Source organism: Miscanthus floridulus, chromosome 2, assembly GCF_019320115.1.
Source record: "Miscanthus floridulus cultivar M001 chromosome 2, ASM1932011v1, whole genome shotgun sequence".
In the NCBI taxonomy this organism is placed as follows: Eukaryota; Viridiplantae; Streptophyta; class Magnoliopsida; order Poales; family Poaceae; genus Miscanthus; species Miscanthus floridulus.
In genome coordinates, this window is record NC_089581.1 from 116073764 (window position 1) to 116094604 (window position 20841).

Here is a 20841-nt window from a genome sequence, read left to right on the forward strand (position 1 = left end):
GGTCCTCGCGCGCACAGGCCGCACCCAGGCCGCAACCTGGGCCTGGGCCGGCAAAGCGCCTCGGCAGCGCACTCCCGCCTGGGCCTCGAGTTGGCCTAGCGCATCTCGAGCGTCCGTCTCGATCCGACGGCCAGACGCACGTTTCGCGCGGATCAAAAACGTCGCCGCGGCCGACGCCCTGGAAACCCTAGCGCATTCTTCTCCTCCCCTTTCTCACTCTTCGCTCTTTCTCAGCCGCAGCGATGACCGCAGCCATCGAGCAGCCGCAAGCGAGGAAGGCAGAGCGGGCAGCCATGGCGAGCCTTGGCGCCGTCGCCGGCCCCCTCGCCGGCGCGCGTGCTCCCCAACGGGTGAGCACGCCGCCGTCGAGCGGCCTGGCCGCGGCGCTTCCATGGCCGAGCCCGGCGAGCCAGCGCCCCCAGCTCGGCTTCTTCTCCAGCGCCGGCGAAAAAGCCGGTTTGGCTCTTCTTCTTCCGCGCCGGTGAAGGTTCATCCGACGAACCCTAACCCTAATTTTTCCCCTTTCTGATTTTGAGTTTGTTCTTTTCGGTTTTATCCGAATGGGGAAAACTAGGGTTAGGGTTAGGGTTCGTTCTTGCCGATTCGATTTCTTTGCTTTTTATTTCTTTCTTTTCGTTCATCCGAATGGAAAAACTGGGATTAGGGTTAGGGTTCGACCCTTCTTCTTTCTTCTTCCCCTTTTCTCTCTTTCGGATTTGCGTCTAGGGTTCTCGGAATCCGACCCTCCCCTTTTCCCTTCTTCAATCCCTTCTTCAGATTTGATTTTTTTGGGGAATTAGGGTTAGGTCTTAGGGTTCGGTTTTCTATTTTCTTTCTCGATCCGCATCAGATCGGTCGGATTCACTTCCCCGATCTGATTTCTTGTCGAACCGTGGCTCCGGTACCATTGTTAAGTTTCGCTTTAGGTATATTCATCAGATCGGGATACTTAGCATAGTAGGAATAGGTGTTCGGGTTTAACAAAGAGAGAGAGAGAGAGGGGTGATAGGTGGCAAACCATCAAATGCCGTAGTTGTCGAAGCTCCGGCCGGGGTTTCGTTGATGGACGCCATCTGCGCGCCGGCAGCGACGTTCGGTGGAGAGGGAGTCGGCGCTGTGGCGTCCTCGGTGGCGGCGTGCGCGTCGGGTGGCGTTGCCGGCGTCGGTGGTGCTTCCCGTCGCTGGCAGTGCCCCTTCTCAAGATCGGGTCTAGGGTTAGGATGTCGGTGGGGTGACTGGCGGCGCGGTCAACCTCGTACTGCGAGCCCCAGCCCCCACCTTTCCTTTATAGCGCTGTGCGACGGGGGTCCACCAACCATGTAGGGTTGGGCGCCCCCGATCAGGGCGTGAGAACAAGGCCCAGTTAGGCCGTTGGGCCTAACTGGTGGGAGATCAATCCTAACACCCTGAACAGCCCTTCCCAATTGCAAAATCCAATTTGAGGACCAAAGCTGGCAGCCTTCTCTTGTGACAAACCTGAACAAGCTCGGTTGCATAAACAAAGGTTTCAGATCCCCCTAATGAAGCCCGTGTGATTCTGGTCTATCAGTGCTGGGATTTCTTGCTGCAGACGCCTTGTGAGGACCTTGGCAATGATCGGCTGCAATTCTGCAGACAAATCGGCCGGAACACATCCACTGTGACCGCGCCGGGCTTCTTGGGGATGAGAACCATGTGTGATCTGTTGATTCGCTCCAACTGTGCTTCCTGTTGATGGAAGGCAAACATGAGCGCCATTATTTGATCCTTCACCGTACTCCAGGCCGCTGAAAAGAAAGCCGGTCCGAAGCCGTCAGGCCCCAGGGCGCTATGCCAGTTCATGGACAGCAGCGCCTGCTTTGTTTCTTCTTCTGTGAACGGCGCCGTGAGAGAGTCACCGGGTTTGTGCGATCCATCATACAAACTGCTGAGATCCATTGGTGCAGAGGTGCCCGGCTGCCCGATGATGGATTTGAAGTATGCTGTTAACGCCGCAACTTTGCCTTCATGGTTGACGATGTCAGCACCATCAACCTGCACCAAGCAGATGGCGTTGTGACGTAGGCGTGCAGTTGCCTGGGCATGGTGGAGAGCTGTGTTCGTGTCGCAGTTGTTAGTTTTAAACTCCATGCTAACTGCACATTTGCTATTATGAGATGTTTATTTACAAGCAACAAAAGCAATTAATAATTTGTCAAAGGAGTCATCTGTTCTTGCCACCTTAATTGACGATCACCATTTGTTTCGGCCGGCCAAGTGGTCATCTGTTCTTGTCTTTTGCACGACATCTCTATGGAGCAAGCTAAGGGCACAGCAAGAAATATAATCTTTAATCTCTCCTTTATTATATCAGACATACTACCAGTATTAGAAATTAAGGTGGCTGCATATAAATTTACAGTTGCTGTAAATGATGCTATTAGATAGCACACTCATGCTTGTACTACTAGTACTACTACTACTACTAGTACTACTAGTACTACTACTTGTACTACTAGTACTACTACTTCTACCACTAGTAGTACTACTTATATTACTTTTTTCTTGCATCTCTTAGAACAAGGCATGAAATGTCGCGAACATCAAAGAGTGCATCCCGATGCCCCATGAAGGATGAGCAGCCATCCCATGAAGAGCAAGAACTAGATGACCAGCTTACTCAGGAGCAGTTCGATAACGAGTTAGAAAAGGGTCTAGAAGTGATGCTTACTCAGGAGGATCTTGTCGATGATGAGGATCCAGTGGGGGAGCCCAGGGAAGAGAAGGCGGAGAGGATGCCCAAGGCGAAGAAGGGGATGATGATGACGACACCTCATCAGGGGGATATGTAAGTCCCGAGGATCCTTTCCCACAAGAACCCAGACGGAGGCCAACGGAGGACGAGTTGGACAAGGATTTTGATCTGAACGACGAGGTACGGATAAAGCCTTAGTAGCTTGTAAATTTGGCTAATGCTATGGCTTTATGTTACCTCTGCTAACACTTTTGACCTGCCGGATACAGAGGTCGTCCCTACTCAACCTTTGAAAAGACGACGTCGGCCTCTGGCTCGTCTTGCCGGACAATACGTAGCGGGGCAAAGGAGATCAGAGGAAGGAGCCACATATACTCACAATGAGGCCTCCGCTCCACAACCTCAGGACACAACCACGACTGAGACTGCCCAGCCAAAGAGGAAACGAGGGGGGATTAGAAAGCCAAACCAATATCACGACATGGCATGCTATGTGATAACGGAGGTCAGGGCAGACGGGCAGATCCTTGAGCCATATACATACAGGGCAAAATTCCGTAATCACATCGGGTTTGTAGTTAGAGATAAGTTGAACCCAGCCATCCATGGCTGGAATCTTGTACCTATGAGCCAAAAGGTAGACCTATGGGAGAAGCTGAAGCAGAACTTCAGGTTTCCGGAGGGAACGCACGAGTTGGTATAACAAAATGCTTTTAAGATAATGGGACAGAGCTTCCGACGTTGGCGGTCGGATCTGAACAAGAACTTTATCCAACAGAAGTTAACTCCTTTCCACGAGTATGGCAACATAACTCCTAGTCAATGGGAGGAGCTCGTGGCTGAGAAGACTTCAGAGGCATCATTGGCCCTCAGTGCCCATAACAGCGAGCAGGCGAAGAAGAACCAACACTACCCTCGTCTAGGCCCTGGTGGCTATGCTGGCAAGCAAGAGGTCTTTAGGAAGATGGACGCAGAGGCCGAAGCTGTCGGGAATACGGAGGTGCCGAAGTTGAAGCCACGCCTTAAACAATAGATATACGCAAGGAGTGTTGATTCATCCGGTAGTAGCCTCAAGTTTGCTAAGCCAGAGACCGGAGAGGTAGTATCAAAGATACTGAAACTTGCTGAAGACAAGGAGAAGGGCGCATTCAACCCTTCCAGAGAGAGGGACGAGCTTACCGTTGCCTTAGGAAACCCCGAGCACACAGGACGCACCCGGGGGCTAGGGAAGAGGATGTCCTGAAAGCACGGATTCATAGAGGAGATGCACATGTATAAGAAACATGGCAGAGACCGAGAGTCTAATCTTGAGCGCCAAGTGAAGGCTCTAGTTGAAAAGATGTTGGTGGAGAAAGGACTGTCTACGATGGAGCCACAAACACCAATGGGGCCGCCCGGAGAACTGGCGGTAGTTGGCAGCCCTCCGGATGTTCCCAGCAGTCAAGGTTCCAATGCAACCAGAACCCCCGTCGATCGCATACGGGCGCTAACTAGTTGCAAATTGGTGGTTCTGTTGGGCAGGCAAAACATGATCATTGAGGTGGCAACGGGCATGGCACATCCTTCGGGAGGCACGTGGCACAATAGGGACATCCCGTAGGACTACACTCGGGTCGAGGTGCATACCGTGAAGCCCGAGTTCATGACTTGGAAGATAGAACACCCTACTCCCGAGGGGCTCATGTTACTCGGAGATGTCATGAACCAGTTCATCCTCTGGCATAGACGGGACATTGTATTGACCGAGTCTTCGCCAACTCCGACTGAAGTTCATCCTCTGGAGTGACCCGTCGAGGACGGGGAGGTATACTCACCGGCCCATGACCATGACCACCACATGCTAGAGACTTCTCCACCTCATACCGAGCAAGGGCATGATGACATGCCACATCCTTCTCCACCTCGTACCGAGCATGGGCATGATGACATGCCACGTCCTTCTCCAGCTCGTACCGAGTAAAGGCATGATGAGATGCAACATCCTTCTAAACAAGCACAGCCGATACATGAACAATAAGTGTCTCATGAACAGCAATTGCCTCATAAACAGCCGATACGTGAAGAACAAGTGGCCCCTAGAGCAGGTGATGCACAAGTTGACAAGGACGTGCCCGAATGGGAAGCTCAAAACAAAATCCCAATCAAGATAAGGACATCATATGTGGGCATTAATGACGTCTCGTCGGTGCACAAGTGGATGGCCCATGACCAGTTCAAGTCTAAGAACCAAGTAAAAGAATTCAGAGCACCAGCTTCTGAGGAGGGCACCACTAGCAAACTGTACAAAGGGTTTAACAAGTATCCAGCTGTTGATAACCTCAAATGGTCAAATGATTGCCCGGATAAATATGAAAAAGGCAAGAACTTCCTACCAAACCGAGTCATACAATGCTTGCCACGTGGAATGAGAATGTTCCACGATTGGTACTTGCGTGCTCAGATAACAGAACTAGAAATCTTACAAGCATGGATCCCTACCGGCACATTTGGATCCCCAGGTGGACAAATTGCCATTGAGTTTAGGGATATCCAGGCATGCTTCCACCTCGGACGAATGGAAATGAATCTAATTCGTATTTGGTGCCTGTAACTCCTTGCCCTCTCGATATGATATGAATGTAATGTTTTAATTTTGTTGTAACTAACCCGCACCGTGATTTGTAGAATGCAAGCAGACTTTGTGAAAAAGAGGTCAGCTCTGAAACACGGGTATATAGACCTTTCACCTATAGCATCAACAAATTTTAATTACCCTAAAGAGTGGAAACTAGATTGCAAAGAACTAGGAGCTGGAAAGACACTTAAGGAGAAAGAGGACATCAGGAACAAGAAAATATTGGAAGAGTCCCTCAAGGTTGCGGCATACATTGCCCTATGTTTTAAAAATCTCCAACAACACGATAATATATGGATACCATATCACTTCAAGTAAGTTCGACTGTATACTTAGCTTTGTTCAATATACTTTGTTCGATGCAAAAGAGCTTATGTGTTCCTTCTATGACTAAATTCATGCAGCGATCACTGGATTTGCATAGGCGTCTGGCTCTCACATAGCATGGCATGGGTCTTTGATTCAGCGGATTTCCCAGTCGAGACATACAAAGACTTCATAGCGATTGTCAAGACGTATACATATTGACAATCCTCATTTTAGCTACTATGTTTGTATACATACTTGTAAGGTTCAATGTGAGATACTAACAAGTTATATTTGCTAAAACCATTGGAACAGGGCATTCAGGCACTATGTCTAGGAACATAAGGGGAGGCATCATCCAAATAGGAAGGAAAAGTTGTATGTCAAAACTCTATGTGCGGTAAATGTCATTTACTTTGGCACTCCATATATTACGTTTCTGTCAATAGCATTACTTAACATCTCCATATGCAAAACACAAAGTGCCCCAAGCAGAAGCCTGGGAGTCTACATTGTGGATACTACACATGTATTATGATGAGTACCATCGGTGGCTACAACAGAAACCCCAATCTAGTAAGTTTGAACCTCTTCGCTCGTAGTATGAAGAGTTCACATATGTTGTGATATAGTAAACCTAAACTTGTTCTCTTGTAGTTGGAGAAAGATAAAGACACGAGAAGGAACCCATACAAGGATGACGAGCTCTTAGAGATGGAAGGCGACCTTTGCAACTTCATAATGGACTAGATTGTGTACCATAAAGGCACTTACCATCATCTTCTTTTCGACTTAGGTAGTAATCCTCTATACCAACACCTTCGGGAGATTGATAGGCTAGCCCTAGGCCGTTGATGACAATGTGGACTTGTGGTATGGTTTGGATCAGACTTTGGATGTATATATGTATATTTGTGGCGATCAGATTCAAATTTGAATTTTATATATATATGTGTGGTCAGATTTAAATTTGAATTATTTATTTTTTTGCTGGAAAATCCACTGTAGGGGCGGTTCTTGATTGAACCGCCCTTACAAATACACACAGTAGGGGTGGCTGGTGATACAGCCGCCCTTATAGAAGTCCACTACAGGGGCGGCTGATATTACCAGCCGCCCTTACAGATGGCACTGTAGGGGCGGCTGAAAACACCAGCCGCCCCTACAAAGGCACACTCTGTAGGAACACCCTGGGAAGGGCGGCTGGCGCAGCCGCCCCTATAGAGGCTCTAGAGCCGCCCCTACAGTTAACTTCTGTAGTAGTGTATGGCAAACGCCATGTTCATATAAATGTTGATTGGTGAGTCCTCTTTCACGTTGTAGTCCACCAGCGTCGCGTCGAGCTTATCCATCCACCTCTTCACGTCCGGCGGGCTGTCGGCGTCGCTGACCTTTAGCTCCTGCATGGCCAGCGGGTAGCGCCGCCTGCGCTGCACCTCCTCCATGAGGCTGGCCACCTTATCCTCGACCTCCACCAGACCACCACCATCACCATCTCCTTCCCGCCTCCGTCCATCCTGATGTAGTCCATCATGGAGATCCACATCCGCTTCTGGCCAGGGTAGGCCAGCTTCAGCACGGATGGGTTGGGGAACCGGTCGTCGTCGACGCAGAATCCCATGTTCCTAAGCGTATCCCTCTTGAGCCTGTTATAGCCCGAGTGGGTGTAGTACATGGGTATAGGAGCCAGGTAGGTCGGCACCATTTTGTTCTCCGCCAGCGTCCCGAGGGTGTCGTAGTAGAAGCATGTCGATGGGGAACACTACGGGCCCCCCATAGACCGTACTATAGGGAAGTGGGCCTTGGTAACAAAGCCCATAGCCCAATCACCAAGAAGAGCATGGAGCAAAGCAACGTGCAAGACCAAAACTCCAATTCGGACTATACAAGGAAAGGCGCCCGAAGCATAGCTTAGGACTCTGACCTTGTATCCGAGTAGAACACAAACAACTCCTCTCAGCACCTGGACTATAAAGGGTTGGTGAGGATATCCCTTGTAAAGGACGGAACACACCCAATACTCAAAGCAATACGACGCAAACAGGCTAACGCCGAACTGGACGTAAGGTTATTACTCGACCAAGTCGAGGGCCTGAACCAGTAAAAATCATGAGTCTCTTTGCGTAACCGCCGAGTTCCACTATTCGTCGAAGCCTGAACAACTGTCCCGGGTACCCCCGTGGCAGGCTATCGGTGGTAAAACATCGACAGCTGGCGCGCCAGGTAGGGGCTTTCGACGAATTTTTTCTCGAGAGCTCGGCGGATCTCGACCTCAAGATGGCTTTTTCGGTGGGAACAACCTTCGTCTTCGGATCCTAGATCTATGAGGCTGACGGCGACGGCAAGCTACGTACCCGTCTCCGAGAAGAAAAAGAATTCGACGACAAAGTTGAATATGAACTCACCGAGAAGATGACGAAACTTTCAACTTCGGATCCAACTCAGAATGAAGAAGGAAGCGGATACGAAACCGACTCTGAGAAAGGGATACAACCCGACTCCAAAACAATCTTCACAGCGAAAGAGCCAAGCCTAATTGGACTCGGATACGCAACAACAATCGTGAAGGAATACAACCCATATGACTCCAAAAAGAACTCGGGAACATACGGACTATACAACACGGCATCAATCTACCAACACTTTACCCAAGACAAGATGAACTTAGCAAGAAAAATACTCCTGGAGGGAGCACAAGAAGGGATGATCATGACAGTTACCCCACAAGACTGTGTGGTGCATTGGCCAGGTTCTTTCACCTCAAGCAAAGCCCAGACTAGCACATACACTGAAGAACTACCTTATCAAGAGGGAAAAGAACTCGGATCCAGCTCAGAAACTACCGATAGCTCAACCAAACGAAGGATGAAGTACCATACAAGAAGAGCTCGAAAGAGGTACACTATATACATGGTGGAGCAGTTAGAACAACCTTTGGAACTACCACAGATACCAGATATAAAATCTTCAGATGAATCAGAAGGCAACATCTCGCCGAATGAGAAAAGCAACATCAACGAAAATGATTAGCTAAGGCTAGCAAGACTAAAGAAGAATAAATTGAAGGCTGCAAGAAGGAACAGGGCTAAACAAAGGAAGCAAATCTAGAATAAGTACAAGGCGGAACTAATGGAATACAACAGAAAGAAGGCGGAAAGAGAAGCCACAAAAAGTACAAAAAAAAGAAAGAATTGAAGAATTAACAAAGGAGTTGCACACCCTCACGAATAACGGAAAAACAAAGGAAGATCAGAAGAAAGAAGTTGGGGGATCAGAAAAACAACCCGACGAAGAAGTTCCACAGGAGCCACAAGGAGAGCAACCACCCAAAAAATCAAGTTTTCAAAGGCTAGGACCACTGGAGAGTGCTGATGTTAATGGAAGGCAGGAACATTACTTAAAGCAACAAGAAAGAGGCAAACCAGAATTGAGCCAACACTACCAAGAAATATCAAGAAGACTTGACAAAGAAGATGACTACGGAGAGTCCGAGTTTAAAGAAGACATGTCTTATTACAGAAGGGCAAGATCGCCAGACTACGGAAGAACAAAACCATACGACAGATTCCCTTGTTTCACAGGAAGACTACAAACATTGAAACTACCACACAAATTTAAACCAGCAAATCATTCCAAGTACGATGGCAAAGTAGAACCAAGACAATGGCTTAGAGTTTATTCCCAATCTATTGAGTTAGCCGGAGGAGATGACGACATCAAGGCTCTATTTTTACCAATGGCCCTCGAAGCAATGCCACTACAATGGTTTGACAAATTGAGGCCAAGATCAATCAGATATTAGGAAGACTTGCAAGAAGCTTTCTGCAACAACTTTGCAGGCATTATTACCCATCCAATGACCACAGCCGAGTTGAAAGGAGTAAGGCAAAGGAGAGGAGAAAGTCTAAGGGAATACTATAGAAGATTCGGAGAATTCAGGGCTCAAGTCCATGACATTACCGACAGAGAAGTGATAGAAGCCTTTGTGGAAGGAATCTTAGCAAACTGGCAATACAAAGACTATTTCAATGAGAACCCAAGAACAAATGAAGATTTCAAGAGGGTTGTTGAAAAGCTGATTTCATCAGAAGAAAGAGCCTGGCATCAGTTTGCTAGGGACAACCCAGAAAATAGAAGACCTAATTATAGACAGCAAGACAAAAGGCCGAGGCAGGACAACATGGTGGCAACCACAGACAACAAGAGAAGATATAATGACAACAGCAACGGTGGCGATTACAATGGCAACTACAACAATAACAACAACAGTAACAACAGCGGGTACAATAGTAATAGCAACTATCAGAGCAACAACTACCGAGGAAGAGCACCAGAAAACATAGAGAACATGCCATGTCACATACACCCAGGAACCAGACACAAGTTAGTTGAATGCAGCACTTTTCAGCGGCAACTCATGAAGAGAGAAAACAGGAATCAAAACAACTTGGAGAAAAAGCAAGAAGAATCCAAGAAGGAGGAAAAGAAAGATGAAGGAGATTATCAAGAACCCAAACACCAATTAGCAGTAATATTCTCAGGTGTTCCTAACACACGAAGTAAAAGGCAAGAGAAATTAGCTCACAGAGCCATCATGGCAGCTGAACCAGCCACCCCAAGGTATCTAGATTGGTCAGAGTACCCCATCCACTTCACAAGAGAAGACCAATGGACCAGTGCAGCAAACGCAGGATGCTACCCATTGGTACTAGGTCCAACTATCGTAGGAGTGGCAGTAACTAAAGTACTCATCGACGGAGGAGCCGGGCTCAACATAATTTTTGCAGATACTCTCAGAAGGATGAATCTAAATTGTGAAGGACTAATGACACCAACAAGCACACCATTCTATGGAATTGTACCCGGCATAGCAGCTATGCCACTCGGACAGATAACCCTACCAGTCACCTTTGGCACACCAGACAAATACAGGACGGAATTCATCAAATTCAAAGTTGTAGACTTTGAATCATGCTACCACGCAATACTTGGGAGATCAGCTTTAACAAAATACATGGCAGTGCCACACTATCCATACCTACTACTCAAAATGCCAACAACAAAGGGCGTATTATCATTGAAAGGAGATCTAAAGAAAGCACATGATTGCAACGTACAAGCAGTACAAATATCCAAAAGATTATAAGACATAAAGGAAGGAAAGGAGATTGCAATACTAGCCAACGAAATGAACCCGGATGAGATTCAAATACCGGCTAAGAAGCCAAGCAACTTTGCACTACCAAAAGAAGCCGCTACCAAGACTATTGACTTGTTGACTAGTGACCCGGAGAAGACGGCAATCATCAGTGCAAATCTTGATCCCAAATAAGAACTCGCGCTCACCAACTTTCTTCGGGACAACAAAGATATCTTCGCTTGGAAGCCGGCCGACATGCCAGGGGTCCTAAGAAAGTTGGCTGAGCACATAATTGATGTGAACAAAGGGTCCAAACCCGTTAAGCAGAAGCTACGAAGATTCGCTCCAGATAGAAAAGCAGCAATCAAAAAAGAGATCACCAAGCTCATGGCAGCGGGATTCATCAGAGAAATAATCAACCCGGATTGGCTTGCCAACCCGGTCCTAATTGAGAAGAAGAATTCAAAAGAATGGTGCATGTGCATTGACTACACAGACCTCAACAAACATTGCTCAAAAGATCCATATGTTCCTCCAAGGATTGATCAAATCATCGACTCAATAGCAGGATCAGCTCTATTATCCTTTCTGGATTGCTATTCAGGCTATCATCAAATATCTCTAAGAGAAGAAGACCAAAGCAAGACATCGTTCATTACACCATTTGGGGCATATTGCTACAAATCAATGTCTTTTGGGCTAAAGAATGCAGGAGCAACATATCAAAGAGCAATTCAAACTTGTTTAGGGAATCAAGTCGGAAGAAACGCAGAAGCATACATTGACGATGTGGTAATCAAGACAAAAGAACCCAGATCATTGATAGAAGACCTCGAGGAGACTTTCAAGAATCTAAAAGCATGGCAGTGGAAGCTAAACCCCACAAAGTGTGTTTTTGGGGTCCCATCAGGACAACTACTCGGATTTCTAGTCAGCAACCGAGGAATTGAAGCAAGTACAAAGCAGGTTAAAGCCATTATGGATATGAAACCTCCAAAGAAAGTTAAAGACATACAGAAGCTTACAGGATGCATGGCAGTACTAAACAGATTCATCTCCCGACTAGGAGAAAAAGGCTACCTTTTTTCAAATTATTGAAAAAGACAGGAAATTTTGAATGGACAGAAGAGGCAGAAGAAGCATTCCAAAAGTTAAAAGAATACCTGGCATCATCACCAGTAATGACACCACCAAAAGGCAAAGAGGACATGATGCTATACATTATAGCAACCAAGAACATTGTCAGCACAACAATTGTGGTTGAGAGAGAAGAACCCGGACATGCTTACAAAGTGCAGAGACCAGTCTACAACATAAGTGAAGTACTAATGTAATCAAAAGTGAGATACCCACATGTGCAAAAACTACTTTATGCAGTGTTGATATCATCAAGAAAGCTGAGACATTATTTCCACGAACACAAGATTACAGTGGTAACCAATTTTCCACTTCAAGACATTCTACGCAACAAAGATGCAACAGGTTGGATATCAAAATGGGCAGTAGAACTCGGTGCTCTCAACCTAGACTTCAAACCAAGAACAGCAATCAAATCTCAAGCATTATCCGACTTCATTGCTGAATGGACAGAAATCCGTCAAAAAGAACCCGAACCAATACTTGATCATTGGAAAATGTATTTTGACGGTTCCCTAAAGTTCGGAGGAGCCAGAGCAGGAGTGCTATTCATATCACCAGAAGGGAGACAGTTAAAATATGTGCTACAAATACTTTGGCCGGCAACTAACAATGAGGCAGAATATGAAGCATTAATACACGGTCTAAGAGTTGCAAGCTCACTTGGGATCAAAAGACTACTTGTCTATGGTGATTCAGCTGTATTAATCAATCAAGTCAACAAGGATTGGGATTGTACAAAAGATAATCTGGACGCATACTGTGCAGAAGTCAGAAAATTTTAGAAATTTTTCCAAGGGCTCGAAATCCATCATGTACTAAGGGATTCCAACGTTGCAGCAGATGTGCTAGCCAAACTGGGATCAGATAGAGCAAAAGTACCACCTGGTATATTTGTAGAAGAACTCACAGCCCCATCTATCAAACAACCCGGGAAAACAGAAAAGGAGAAGGAGACAACGGATCCAATGGAAATAGATCAAGCAGAAGAACCAGACAAATCAAGACAGATCATGGTCATACAAAATGATTGGAGACAAACATACATTGATTTTATCAAAGAGAAGAAACTACCCGAAGACAAAGCAGAAGCAACCCGGGTTATACGAAGAGGCAAAAACTATGTTCTGGTGGGAGACAAACTATACAAAAGAGCAGCATCATCTGGAGTACTGCTTAAATATGTTCCAACAGATAAAGGAAAGGAAATCTTGGTTGAAATCCACTCAGGATGTTGTGGAAATCATGCAGCCTCTAGGACACTGGTCGGTAAAGCATTCAGAACCGGGTTCTATTGGCCAACAGCACTCAAAGATGCAGAAGAACTCGTCAAAACATGCAAGAATTGCCAAATGTTTGCCAGACAAACACATGTGCCCGCTCATAATTTGATATGCATACCACCAGCTTGGCCATTCTCATGCTGGGGGCTGGATCAAGTAGGACCACTCAAAAAAGCAAAAGGAGGTTTCGAATACATATTTGTGGCAATCGACAAATTTACAAAGTGGATTGAATATAAACCTTTGGTCAAATACAGTGTAGAAAAGGTAGTGGAATTCATACAAGACATCATGCATAGGTTTGCCATGCCCAATAGAATAATCATGGATCTTGGTTCACCATTTACAGCAAGAGAATTTCAATACTGGGCAAAAGATTGTGGGATAGAAATCGACTTTGCATCAGTAGCACACCCACAGGCCAATGGACAAGTCGAAAGAGCAAATGGACTCATATTACAAGGCTTAAAACCAAGATTATATGAAGATTTGAAAGATTATGGTGGAAAATGGATCGACAAACTACCAAAAGTAGTATGGGGTTTAAGAACCCAGATCAGCAGAGCCACCGGCTACTCACCTTTCTTTCTAGTCTACGGATCAGAAGCAGTACTACCAGCCGACTTGATATGGCTATCTCTAAGAATAGAACAATACGAAGAAGGCGAAGCCAAAGAAACAAGGCGGTTAGAAATTGATTCATTAGAAGAAATAAGAGACAGTGCAATAATCCAAAATGCAAGATATCAGCAAGGACTACGAAGACATTATGACAAAAGTACTCAGCCCCGATCACTAAAGCCAGGGGACTCAGTATTACGACTAATCTAGAAGAAAGATGGACGACACAAACTACTCAGTCCATGGGAAGGACCCTTCATCGTGAAAAATGCAACAGGACCCGGCACATACGAGTTGATGACTCTAGATGAAATATCAGTGAAGAATACTTGGCATATCAGCCAACTCAAAAGATTCTATAATTAGTACAACATATTGTACTCAAACTTCAAGAGAAATAAAGCAAAAAATTCTTCAAGAAGAACGACTTCAGATATAAGCCTTGTCGAACCGACAAACCAACCCGTAATCAGGTTGGGGATAAAAGGGGCATCCCTATTAACAGCCAACCCGAAAACAGATGCGCTACACGGGCAATTTTGTCACTCAACCATATGGAGATGGTTTGACTGATGGTCAATGGCCAAATAGCTTCTTGGGTAAGGAGACCCAAGCTAGCATTTGTCACTCTACCATAAAAAGAGATGGTACGACTGACAGCCCTGTCCAACGGACAGAACCAACATGTAATCAGGTTGGGGAAAAAGGGGCAGCCCTGCAGACAGCTCAACCTGGAAACGGTTATTGCTAAACGGGCGCAATCGCTTACCCCAAGAGCTGGTACGATTGCTTACTTACCCTACAAACAGCCAACCTGGAAACGGTTGTGCTATACGGGTCCGATCGCTTACTCCAAGAGCTGGTATGATCGTTTACTACGCCCAACAAGCGGCGCCATCTACAAAAACAACTCAGTCGCCTACCCCAAGAGCGGTACGATCGACTACTTCGCCCAAGGAGCGGCACAAGCACTCCAACAACCCGGTCACCTACCCCAAGAGTGGTACGATCGACTACTTCGCCCAAGGAGCGGCACAAGCACTCCAACAACCCGATCACCTACCCCAAGAGCGGTACGATCGACTACTTCACCCAAGGAGCGGCACAAGCACTCCAACAACCCAGTCACCTACCCCAAGAGCGGTACGATCGACTACTTCGCCAAAGGAGCGGCACAAGCACTCCAACAATTTGGTCGCCGACCCCAAGAGCAGTATAATCAAGCACTCCACACAAAGAACAAGCGCAATTAACTCTACAACTCAGTCAAGCGACTACTTTACCCCAAGAGCGGTACAATCGACTACTTCGCCCAAAGAGCGGCACAATCAGTCTAACAACTCGGTCGCCTACCTCAAGAGCGATACGATCGACTACTTCACCCAGCAAGCGGCATCTACAAATTTACAACTCGGTAGCCTACCCCAAGAGCGGTACGATCGACAAACTTCGCCCAACAAGCAGCACGATCAAAGTCAACTTGGCTACATATTCCAAGAACAGCATGACCAACTGCCTAGGCCCAAGAGCAGCCAAAACAATTGTACAATCTGGCAAGAATGGCCGACCAACTCGCCCCAAAAGCGATAGGAAACAACCCTACAAGGATGGCTATCTACTCAAGAAAGCAGTATGATCAAATCACACGCCCAAAAGGGTGGCAAAAAACAACTCTACAAACCGGATTTCAACATGCAGTCGATTATTGTTATCCAAAGAGCGACAAAACCAGTCACACAAAGTGGAAGGACTACTTAGAAATTACACAAATGCAGTAAAAGAAAGACAGGATGAAGCCTGCTCACATCTTAAAAATTTAGAGACAAAGTATATTACAAGGACATCAAAAGAAAGTTGACTTTTCACATCTGTTCAAGAAGACGGAGGAGAAGGAGGAAGTACATTCATTTGATCAAGAATTTGGTCTGATAGACCACTAAGCTCTACTTTGGCCTCCTCCCACTGCCTTGAAAACTTAGCCGTTACAGAAGCTTCAGTAATCCTCTCAAGAGGGGCATCAGGAGCAACAACCCGGACATATGAAACCACATTGTTGATGCATCGGTGAAAGCCACCCCTTACAAAATCATAAAACCAGGAAGAAAGCACCGGTATTATGCCTCCAAGGCCTAGATCTCCGTCTTCTCGCCGATAGACTGAAGCAATGATTGGAGCAACTACAGCATAAAGAGCCCGGAACTGCTCATGGGTAGCCTTCAACTTCGCCTACAGATCTCGAATAGATTTTATGGCCTGAACAAGATCTCGGTCAGCGCCAGATCGTATCAATTTTGACTGAGCAAGAATATCTCGGGTTTTTTCAACTTCGAATTAGTAAGGGTACTTACAGACTCAGCCTGATTTTGTGAAGTACGGAGGGTGTCAGTCATCATCTCCCTATCTTTCAACCAATTTTCTTTTCACGAGCAAGAGCTGAAAGAAAGCAAATCAACAACTCAGAAAAGAAAAAAGAGCAAAACCAAGGGAAAGCAGTCGATCAACAAAAGATTAACTTACCAGCCAGCTTCTCCTTCAAGTCAGAATTCTCAGCCTGAGTGGTATCACGTGCCTTCTCAGCAGCAAGCACCTTGGCATTAAGGGCAGCCTCCATCAGACCTCAGCAATGGCAGTAAATTGCGCCTCATGAGGACCGAACAAGACATCCTAATCTTGAAGTAAAGACTGCAAAGCAAAAATATGTGAGATAGAAGCAGAAGAAATCAATATCGAAAGTCAAAAAGAACTCGGATACCTTGAGTTTGGCGCCATATGCGCCAGAAAAGTTCTCCCATAAAGAGTACACCTCAGCCAACTGCTCAACATGGCCGAACTGAGCCACTTCCTCCCCGCTTTGAGTCAGCATAAGAGTGCTCGGCGAGGGAGAAAAAAGCTGACCAGCATCAGCGGTTCCAACATCAGCAGTGGAGGAAGGGTTGTTCTCGACGGTCTCCTCCACTCGATCATTACGAGCAGATGACTCCGGGATGTCCAACAAGGACGACGAAGCCAGCAGCCAGGGGCAGCAAATGGGCTACTCAAGCTTTCTTCAACCCGGCGCCCCATGGGGGGAGTCGCTGGAGTAGCATTAGCCTCCTCCTCAACTCGTGCTACAGGAGAAGGAGCAGGAGAAGGAGAAGCTACAAAAAAGAGAATTTGTTTAGAAAAAATGAGACTAAACAAAAGGCAAAAGCACAAAACAAAAAAGAAGCTGACCAGCAGCAGAATCCTGCAAATTATCCCCAGCATCAAGAGCCAGGGAGGAAGAAATACCTTCTGAAGGCCTGCATTTGAAAAAGAACCCGGATTAATCAAAGACAAAAGCAAAAATTATCAGGACAAAGAGAAAAGAAGCCGGAGCTTACTTGATAACCTTCTTGAAGCTACCTGCCACCCCCGAGAAGCCAAGATTCGGGAGTGGCACATTGAACAAATCATCATCAACCACCTCAAAGGAAGGAATTGGGATGGCCTCCGGAACAGAAGCAGATACAACTGTCACAGAAGGGGCACAGGGTGCCGGTTTATGACTATATTAAAAAAAGCAATTCAGTTATTTAGAAAATGAGCAAAAAGACAAGCACAAGGAAATTTACAACAGAAAACTTACGGGCGAGGAGTAAGGGGAACGTTATCATCAGACTCCTCCTCATGAACAATAACAGAGTGACCATCTATCAAAGCAACAAACAGAGCCTGGGTTAGCGAGACAAATCGAAACAAAGCCAGGAAAACAAACTCGAGAAAGGCTCAGCACAAGCTCACCTACGAGAATATTACCTATTGGAGGATGTTGACGAGTTGAGCATCGCCTCTTGGGCAACGACTGCTTAGAAGCAGCCTCAGTCCGCCGCTTCCTAGATAACAAAATATATTGAGCAATCCGAGGATCAGGAATATACTCAACATAGGAATGTTGACCTTCAAATAAGCCAGTAGACAACCTGGCGGAAGAAGAACCCAACCCGGTGGCAGCAACTACCATAGGACCGGCAATAGCATCATCATCTTCATCTCCTTCTTCGGTAGGCTCTTCAGCAGCCACCTCTCCAGCTACGACAACAGCCACCTCGAGCCTAAAGGCCCGACCAAAACCATGCAAGAGAAGAAGAAAGAAGTCAAAAATAGAATACGAAGTGCAAGAACCCAAAAGAACCCGGAGGAGATTACCACTTACCTCAGGAGGAGGATGAGCAGCATCGTACTCTTCAACATGAGTAGGCATTATAGAGACCCCACACAGAATATGCCCCAGGCGTTCAAGAACGACCTCCTCAGGCAACTCGACATCAAGAACAAGTCGGGAAGAATCTGAGGACCCAGTATATTCAAAACCGTAATGCACCCTCTGCATAAGAGGTTGCACCCGGCGACGCAAGAAACTAGCAACTATACAATTGCTAGTCAAGCTTGCATGTTTAAGCACTGCAACTCGAGCGAGCACAGGCTTCAGAGCAGCACACTCAGTAGAAGAGATTTTATCTTTCCAGATAGGGAGGGGAACGGGAAGAACAGAGAGATCATGAGAAAAGGAAAGAGCAGGTTTTGAAATATAAAACCACTTCTCCGCCCAATTCCTGACAGAATTAGAAAGGGTAGGAGAAGGGAAAGAAACTCCCTGACGGGATTGGATAAGGCAGCAGCCGAGAAAAGGAGTATTATTTCCGTCTGACAAACGCACACGGAAAAAATGACAAAAAAGAAGAAGATTTGGAGGAATTCCAACGAAAACCTCGCAAAAATGCATGAAGGTAGAAAGAAAAAGAACCCCGTTAGGGGTAAGATGATGGATTTGAATCCCATAGGATCCAAGAAACTCAAGCAAGAAATTGGACGGGGGATAACAGAGCCCCGCCCACACGAAAGGAACAAAAAGAACAGATTGATTCAGAGTGGGAGAAGGGACATCGTGCTCACCAGGTCCAGAGAAATTAGAGAGACATTTCTCCTGAAGAAGGCCATGAGCAACAAGCAGATCCAACTCCGCCTCTGAAGTTGACGGCTTGGGGAGTTGCCTCTGCATTTTCCGCATCGCAACAAATTCGGTGTTCTCGATCACCTTGAGCGCTGCCTCCTCGTCGACAGACTTGCTCTTATTCTTGCTATTGTTCTTCGCCACCATCTCAGAAAAGCAAAGACAAGATTTGGACGGAAATAGCAGGGGACCGAAGGCACAACAGAGCTAGGGTTTCGGCTGAGATTGGGGAATTTTTTACAGCAAAGGCAAGTGGAGCAACAATTATAGGGCAGTCATTTTTATAAAGGAAAAAATACACGGCCCACGTGACCCAAGTGAAAACGGTCATCAAAAATTACCGTTCCGCAATCAATGACATGCACAACGGAAAAAGAAAGCAACGGTCCGTTCAAATCTCAACGGTTAGATGCCAAAACCGTTCACAAGGAAGCAACGCAGAAAAAGGATACAACAAGTTGGCAACAATACTACACTACAGCCAAAGCATGCAGATACAGAGAAGAACCCGGATGCAGTAATAGACAACTCAGCCTCCAGCAGAAACCATCTTATTCATTATTTCTTTCACTCGGAGAACATTGAGATTACAATGGAGTACAAGATTTGATAAATTCAACAAAGAAAGCAAAGGAGATCATTCTAGAGTGGCAGCAAAGAACCTAGTGGAATTAGAGGTTGCAACCCTCCGCACCAAGATTCGATATAACTAGCAGAATAAACACAACCTACATACATCACAACTACAGAGGATGAAGCAAATCCTAGGTTATGAACAGGGAGACAACCAAGTTCTGGACGAGCACACTGATATAGTTACCTCCAAAACCAAGACCAGCAAACGACAAAGACCAAAGGAGTACAAATCAAGAACCTTCTACCGGCTTCTTCTCAACAGAAAAGAACCCGGAGAAGGCTCGGGGGCTGCAAGTACCCACCACAGAAAAGCACATTTTTAATTTTCTGACCCTCCAGCTTTTTGTACCAAAAAACAAGAGGCTCGGAGGCTACACTCAATGCAAAAATTGCACTCGCTGCACTCTAAGGAAAAGAACTCGGAGGACATCAAGACAGAAAGACCATCTAGCTTTTTGTGCCAAACAGCTGAGGCTCGGGGGCTGCACTCACTGAGTGCACTTTTTTTTAGCAAAAGTGCACATCAGTCAGAAGAAGAATCAAAGAAGACCATCTCAAGATTTCACTTCAAGAAGAACCCGGATCAAGTCTACAACAACTCAGCCCTTGAAGCTCAATCATGAAATGCTCGGGGGCTTGTCGATGGGGAATCCTATGGGCCCCCCATAGACCATACTATAGGGAAGTGGGCCTTGGTAACAAAGCCCACAGCCCAATCGCCAAGAAGAGCACGGAGCAAAGCAACGTGCAAGACCAAAACTCCAATTCGGACTATACAAGGAAAGACGCCCGAAGCATAGCTTAGGACTCTGACCTTGTATCCGAGTAGAACACAAACAACTCCTCTCAGCACCTGGACTATAAAGGGCTGGTGAGGATATCCCTTGTAAAGGATGGAACACACCCAATACTCAAAGCAATACGACGCAAACAGGCTAACGCCGAACTGGACGTAAGGTTATTACTCGACCAAGTCGAGGGCCTGAACCAGTAAAAATCATGAGTCTCTTTGCGTAACCGCCGAGTTCCACTATTCGTCGAAGCCCGAACAACTGTCCCGGGTACCCCCGTGGCAGGCTATCGGTGGTAAAACATCGATAAAGCTTTTGCAATTGAAGGCGATCCTCTGCAGGATGGGTGGGACGCCAGTCATCTCCTCCAACCGGGCCATGATGCTGTAAACTGTATCATCGGAATCCACCTCCAGCGTGTTCCACACCCTCTTCCCTCCGTTTACGTACGAAATCATGTCCCTCAGCATGATCAACGTCTTCATCTCCGAGTCCACGAGTTGGTCGCTCGCCTTCTTCTTGATCTAACTAGTACATAGTAACTAGCGTGTCGCTCCACCGAGATGTCGACGAGATTCGTGGCTCGCCTTTCTTTCTTCTCTCTCTATCTCTCTATACATAATCGTGT

The 20841-nt window shown here is 46.4% G+C and overlaps 2 protein-coding genes across 2 annotated transcripts; one reads left to right on the forward strand and one right to left on the reverse strand.

Annotated features, from left to right (window-relative positions):
* Nucleotides 1–1545: 1545 nt before the first annotated feature.
* On the reverse strand, nucleotides 1546–2109 carry LOC136536911 (uncharacterized). The gene has a single exon (XM_066529045.1). The coding sequence runs from the start codon at nucleotides 2107–2109 to the stop codon at nucleotides 1546–1548; it is 564 nt and encodes a 187-aa protein (XP_066385142.1).
* A 1970-nt stretch (nucleotides 2110–4079) lies between these two features.
* LOC136536912 (uncharacterized) lies at nucleotides 4080–6202 on the forward strand. Its single transcript, XM_066529046.1, has 6 exons — nucleotides 4080–4121; nucleotides 4764–5299; nucleotides 5378–5641; nucleotides 5732–5842; nucleotides 5949–6011; nucleotides 6117–6202. The coding sequence occupies exons 1-5, from the start codon at nucleotides 4080–4082 to the stop codon at nucleotides 5968–5970; spliced, it is 975 nt and encodes a 324-aa protein (XP_066385143.1). The 3' UTR covers nucleotides 5971–6011; nucleotides 6117–6202.
* Nucleotides 6203–20841: the final 14639 nt, after the last annotated feature.